We start from the raw sequence: 5,995 nt of genomic DNA, 5'->3' as shown, positions 1-5,995 counted from the left end.
CCCCCCACGAATCGGACCCAGCGATTGCGCCCCCTTCCACGTGTCGGACAGCAGCTTCTCCCCAGGACGGTGCCCCAGCAGCCAGCATACCCCCATTTCCCCACTCCCTCAGTCCGAAACATCATTTTCAAGTCTCAAACCCCATTTCTTTCTCTCTGTGTTCATCCTCTTCCTCTCTTCTTCAAAAAATTTGCATGCAATAAAATTTGTGGAAATGGCCAAAAAATACAAAGCTAGAGATGTTGATCGTCCTGAACTTCACATTGTAAATTATTTGTCTGATCCTGATTATGTAAGTTAAATTTTTTAATTTTTTGCAAATTTCTGTATTTTAATTAAATTTTGTATGAAATTTTTTTATATTTTATGGTTAAATGTTGCAGTTAGGTAGATAGATATGTAAATGTTGATTGTTACAGATTTTGTAAGAATTTTTTCGGGGTAGTATTAGAAATTTTAATTAATTAATAAAATCTGATGAATAATTTAAAAATTATAATATTAGCAATTATGATAATTTTTTGTTATTATGTTTAGATATTTTTAGTTAATTGGAGAATATGTTAAATAATATTTTTTAACACGGTTAGAAATTTTAATTAATGAATAAATTTTGATGATTAAACTTATAAATTATGATTGTAAATTGTTTGTTATTGTGTATGTATAGATGTTGTTAGTTAGTTAGAGGAAAGGTAAGATATTATTTTTCGAATAGATTTAGAAATTATAATTAGTAATTTAGCTTTTATGATTCATGTTATAAATTATAAGTTTAGGAATTATTATGACACATTTTTGTTGGAAATTATATATTTAGGATTTATTATAATTTTTTGTTGGAGAATATGTTAGAAATTTTTTTGTAATAGGATTAGATATTGTAGTTAACTAATTAACTTTTGTGATTAATGTTGGAAATTATAATTCTGATTTTGTAATAGATTTAGAAATTAGAATTACTTAATTTACTTTTGTTATTAATTTAAGAATTTATAATCTGGAACTGCATCATTAATAACGAAATTTTTTAATATTAATTGCAAGGCCAATTTACTTAATACATAGTTCATTTGGGAAGAAAGGTAAATCATAAGAATTTAATTGTAAATAAAATAAGAATACTAAAGTAACGTTAATTTTGTATGTTGTTAGTTAGACAATATTTTTCAAATGTTGTTTGTAAATAGCTGAGAAGTTATAATTAACTAATTAATTATTATGATTAATTTTTGGAAATTATAATTATAGGACTTATGATAATCTTTTGAAGTTATGTTTACATGCTGTAGTTTGATCATTTGGTAGTTTTTTTTTTTTTTTTTTGTAATTGGGTTAGAAATTATGATTAATCGATTAAATAGTATGATTAATTTAAGTTGTAAATTAGTAATCATTCATGATTTGACTAGTAACGTGTTATGTTCTTGCAGAGTTTACGGATGATGACATGTGACCACCCACTGCCCCCTGATCGGTACCATCCGAGTGTAGAGGATCATTTACGGGTTATTGGGTTTTATCATGCCTCTCAGATTGGAGTAGTTCAATGCCAGAAAGCATTGATAAATGCTCTAGTGGAGAGGTGGCGGCCGGAAACACACACCTTCCACCTTCCGATTGGTGAGTGCACTGTGACGCTGGAGGATGTAGCCGTTATTTTGGGCCTCCCGACGAACGGCCTTCCGGTGACAGGGATGACCTTGAGCAGCTTCGAAGCATTGGAAAGTGAGTGTTTCCATCAGTTTGGGGTTGCACCGAGGAAGGCCGACTGCAGAGGGAGTGGCATAAAATTGACATGGCTTAGGAATCTGAAAGAATGTATACAACTGACTGACGAAAACAGTATGCAGAGGTACGTCAAGTGCCACATTATGTTGTTATTGGGTACTATCTTACTTGGAGACAAGTCAGGGGCATCTGTGCACTGGAAGTTTCTACCTTTGCTCCGGGATTTTCATAGTATCAGTCATTTTAGTTGGGGATCGGCATGTTTGGCGCACCTATACAGGTCCTTATGCCGGGCATCTCGTTTTGATTGTAAAGAAATCGATGGTCCGTTAACACTTCTGCTAGCTTGGTTTTGGATCCGCCTACCCTATCTTGCGCCCCCTACTAGGGAACCCCGCAGTTTTCCGCTTGCAAACAGGTAACATTGTCAACTTACTTGGTATGTTCATAATTCTATTTAAGATGTGCTACTGACATAAATAATTTCAGGTGGCGTAACTGGGAGCGTGGTGACAATCGGTATAGATATCTTAGCCTCGCCCACTTTAGAAAGGCATTAGATGAGGTTCAGGAAGGGCAGGTGTGTTTTTATTAGAAAAGTATTTGTCTCGAATTGAGGTTGACTGTTATTTGGCTTGTAATCATGTGTGCCTTGTGCTGTGTGCAGTTCGTGTGGGTTGCTTATGGTGTGGATCGCATTGATCCGGGCATAATCCCAGAAGACATCCTCATGCACGCAGTAGTGTGGAGTGCTACGGTTCCGTTGATTTCATTCGAATCTATTGAGTGGCATGCAACGGATAGAATTAGAAGACAGTTTGGTTTTGTTCAGGGAGTTCCACATCAAGAATGGAATCCGGGAAGGGCACACGGAGAAACACTGGCTGGTCCTAAGAATCTTGACTGGGCCACAGCCCCGTCCCATTCATGTTGGATTATGCACTGGACAAACAGGTATAATAACGTTCTGACTGAGTATCTGGAACCTTCACAACATCCGTTGGATGCTTACATGCACTGGTATCGTAGAGAATATGGCAACCATTTGAACTTGTCAAATGTTGTGGTTCAAGAGAACGATGTAGGTGAATAAGTTATGGATGATGAGGGTAACCCAGTTATGAATGATGAGGGTAGCCCAGTAATGGAGGATGAGGGTAGCCCAGTTATTGATGTAGCCAATGAAGAACCGGGGGCACAGTCACAGCCACATCCAACTACACCTCCAGCTCCTCAAGAACAACCGCAGGCCTCGGTACCATATGTTGTTCAGACACAATTTACTCCGTCATATCCAATACATCAACAATACTGGAGTACCCCACAGTGGGATGCAGGAGAGGGTGCTTCTTTTAGCCAGTTGCTTGGGTTCATAGCTGCGGATGCAGGCCAGTCACAATTTGGCCATCAACCTGAATTTATGCCCGGTAGGTATTCTTTGGACGCGAGGATTCCATGCCACACTGCCTCAGTTGCTTCTGGAGGTTTGGTTTCTGGAGATTCTAGTAGAAGTGATGGTGGTCGGGGGATACTTAATAGCCGGAACCTACGGCGTGTATCAATGGGTCAGATTGAAGAAAATGCCGGGGCAGGTGAGCATGAAACAGATGAGTATCTCATGGAAGAACCGGATGATGAGGATCAAGACGAGAGCGACGATGAGGAGATGGACGAGGATGAAGAATCCCGCAACAATGCCCTTGATGATGGGGATGATGCAGGTCCGACTTGATTTCACTGTCCATTGATTATATTGCATTAATTTCAGGACTTGTGTCTTTATGATTATGTTATGAAGTTGTTGGTGTATTTTTTTTTTCTTGTTTATCCCGTGTTTGCATCATTTTGGATAGTCTGTTTCATTAAATTATGTACAGGTGAAACAGGTAAACATTACAATCTCAGGGTGGACCCGCCACGTCGTAACGCTAACCGATACACCCCGTCCTTGTTCAAGAAGGCCAAGAAATGCAAGAACTTCGTCGAAGACATAAAATGGGCAATGAGAAAGTAGTTGTGTGGGTCACATAAGTATTTTGTGTATGTATGTTGGAAACTTGTAATTTGAACTTAATATTGTGTATGTATGTTGGAAAATTGTAATTTGAACTTAATATTGTGTTTGTATGTTGGAAACTTGTAATTTGAACTTAATATTGTGTTTGTATGTTGGAACCCTTTAAATGTGAATTTCCTATCGTCGATTATGCTACAAATTAAAGAAGTTTCAGGTGTCATAAAGAAGTTTCATGAAAGTACAATGTTCCGATAAGGTGGTTAGCACAAACGGATAAACATAAACAAGCAAATGCCATAAAGTACTATAATGAAACATGAAAGGCATAAATCTACTGTCCTGGGTTGCTGGGACCTACACCAGCTGACCGACGGCATCTACTTCGGCTGTGTCCCTCGGCTCCACATTGCCTACAACGCCTAGGAGCACGTAACATTCGTGTGTCCATTTCGTTCAAGAAACGTGTCATCCTCGGGCGACCTTTCGTCACCCGTCTCAGGTTCGGATTCGGGACAAATCGAGGGCCGCTGTACACAGGCCACGTTGTGGGATTCCCTAGTGGCCGAAACCTAGCTCGGTAAACCCTCCGAACTTGGTCCATCTTGTAAACTTCGTGTACATACACTCGCCAATCCAGTCGCTAATTTGCACAACATGCAAAAATATGTCGACAGGGAATCCGATCCACCTGGAACTCACCACAGTCACATCGTTGTCGACGGAGGTCGACGGCATACTCAGTTCCACCTGGCATCTCACGAACCTCGAAGACCTCATTCATCCTGTCGAAGCAATTAACCTGGATGTTTGATGATGCAAGTTGATTTGCATTCAATTTTGACGTGACAACCTCAGAAAAAACATGTCCAGCTGTTATCCGCGACTCCGCCTCGTGTCTTTTTCTAGTGAACAACTCGTTAAACCTGTAGAATGTGGCTTTGACAAGTGCCGTTATCGGAAGATTGCGTGCACCCTTCAACACTGAGTTGATGCATTCCACTAGGTTTGTCGTCATGTGACCCCAGCGGTAGCCACCGTCATACGCCAACGCGTACTGTTCGCGTGGGATTCGGTTAAGCCAGTTCGGATGGTATAATCTTTCACCGCCATCATAACAGCTTCCCTAGAACTGAATTCCATTCCGATTGCAAATTCACCATCTGCGACCATAGGAATTTCTACCACAACGACAGCCAAATCAAAATAATTTAACACAAATACATTTAATAACTGAAATTAAGACTACGTCAATGCTCCCTATATCCACATCAATATAAATATTATTCCTATCATGTTGTCATCCCACTTTTAACATCATACAAACATAAACACATAAAAAACTTTGGCCGAATGCACACAAACTAATATTCACGTGACTTATATTCTTATTTACATCACTCAACATAGATTATTTCCTAAAGTCTAATACTTTCTATATTTATATGTTAATACGTACCGGCACTCATATATTCCGGAAACTCCGGCGCATGCATGGCTTCCAAGTCCAGAACCCGCATGAAAGACGGCTCCTCAAAGGGATCTTCGTTTGCGAGTGCATTTGCAACGTCTCCCACGTTTGGAGCCACCACCCCGTCACCTTGATCTTCTTCTCCGTCTGGAGCAACGGCTTCGTAATTGCTTTCAAACTCTTCCTCACTGTCACTATCATATTCTTCCCCTTCAATATTTCGGTCCGCTTCAGATTGTTCGAATTCGACGTACAACTCTATCATCGATATCTGACCGCGAGTTTCAAAATACATTGAAAACATCTCCTGCATACTCGCTTCGTCGGTTACATACTTGGTTTGATACTGCACGAAACCACCAAATACCGGTATGGGATATCTGTATACCATACATGATATTTTTTTTTATATCTGAAAACCTATCTTCTCACAAATCACACCTTTTAGCTCCTCAAATGAGATTGTGAACGGAATAACAATATCTAACGGCTTTTCGCAACTAAATCTCACTCCTTCAGATGTTTGTAACAGAATCTGACCAAAATAATATACTCTAAGTGCAATTCTATCATCCATTTTTCATACTCTCATATATAAATATCGACTATACTCTCAAAGAGACACAGAGAGAAGTAGAAGAGAAACAGGGAGAAGAAGAAGACGCAGAACAACAAATAATCAGATCTGGGGAAGAAGATGAACACACACACACACACACACACACATATATATATATATATATACTCATCGGACCCTCCGAATCCTATAAAAAAAAATT

The 5,995-nt window shown here is 39.2% G+C and overlaps 3 protein-coding genes across 3 annotated transcripts; all 3 read left to right on the top strand.

The window, feature by feature from the left end:
- On the top strand, positions 197-1,807 carry LOC110271920 (serine/threonine-protein phosphatase 7 long form homolog). Its single transcript, XM_021123615.1, has 3 exons — positions 197-292; positions 1,434-1,623; positions 1,746-1,807. Exons 1-3 carry the CDS (start codon positions 215-217, stop codon positions 1,805-1,807), a joined length of 330 nt encoding a protein of 109 aa, XP_020979274.1. The 5' UTR covers positions 197-214.
- LOC107640166 (serine/threonine-protein phosphatase 7 long form homolog) lies at positions 1,794-2,852 on the top strand. The gene is made up of 3 exons (XM_021103462.1): positions 1,794-2,149; positions 2,221-2,311; positions 2,399-2,852. The coding sequence occupies exons 1-3, from the start codon at positions 1,848-1,850 to the stop codon at positions 2,822-2,824; spliced, it is 819 nt and encodes a 272-aa protein (XP_020959121.1). The 5' UTR covers positions 1,794-1,847; the 3' UTR covers positions 2,825-2,852.
- On the top strand, positions 2,801-3,910 carry LOC110262746. Its single transcript, XM_021103463.1, has 2 exons — positions 2,801-3,452; positions 3,609-3,910. The coding sequence occupies exons 1-2, from the start codon at positions 2,828-2,830 to the stop codon at positions 3,743-3,745; spliced, it is 762 nt and encodes a 253-aa protein (XP_020959122.1). The 5' UTR covers positions 2,801-2,827; the 3' UTR covers positions 3,746-3,910.

Source organism: Arachis ipaensis, chromosome B05 (assembly GCF_000816755.2).
Source record: "Arachis ipaensis cultivar K30076 chromosome B05, Araip1.1, whole genome shotgun sequence".
NCBI lineage: Eukaryota > Viridiplantae > Streptophyta > Magnoliopsida > Fabales > Fabaceae > Arachis > Arachis ipaensis.
Note: the sequence above shows the minus strand (reverse complement) of the source record. Positions and strands in the feature narration are given on the sequence as shown.

Bases quoted from the DNA above. Each gene is read 5' to 3' on its own strand.
- LOC107640166 (XM_021103462.1), top strand. From the start codon at position 1,848: ATGCAGAGGTACGTCAAGTGCCACATTATGTTGTTATTGGGTACTATC. The intron at 2,150-2,220 runs GTAACATTGTCA...AAATAATTTCAG, and splicing joins AGTTTTCCGCTTGCAAACAG to GTGGCGTAACTGGGAGCGTG. The intron at 2,312-2,398 runs GTGTGTTTTTAT...TGCTGTGTGCAG, and splicing joins ATGAGGTTCAGGAAGGGCAG to TTCGTGTGGGTTGCTTATGG.
- LOC110262746 (XM_021103463.1), top strand. From the start codon at position 2,828: ATGGATGATGAGGGTAACCCAGTTATGAATGATGAGGGTAGCCCAGTA. The intron at 3,453-3,608 runs GTCCGACTTGAT...AATTATGTACAG, and splicing joins TGATGATGGGGATGATGCAG to GTGAAACAGGTAAACATTAC.
- LOC110271920 (XM_021123615.1), top strand. From the start codon at position 215: ATGGCCAAAAAATACAAAGCTAGAGATGTTGATCGTCCTGAACTTCAC. The intron at 293-1,433 runs GTAAGTTAAATT...ATGTTCTTGCAG, and splicing joins ATTTGTCTGATCCTGATTAT to AGTTTACGGATGATGACATG. The intron at 1,624-1,745 runs GTGAGTGCACTG...TGTTTCCATCAG, and splicing joins CACCTTCCACCTTCCGATTG to TTTGGGGTTGCACCGAGGAA.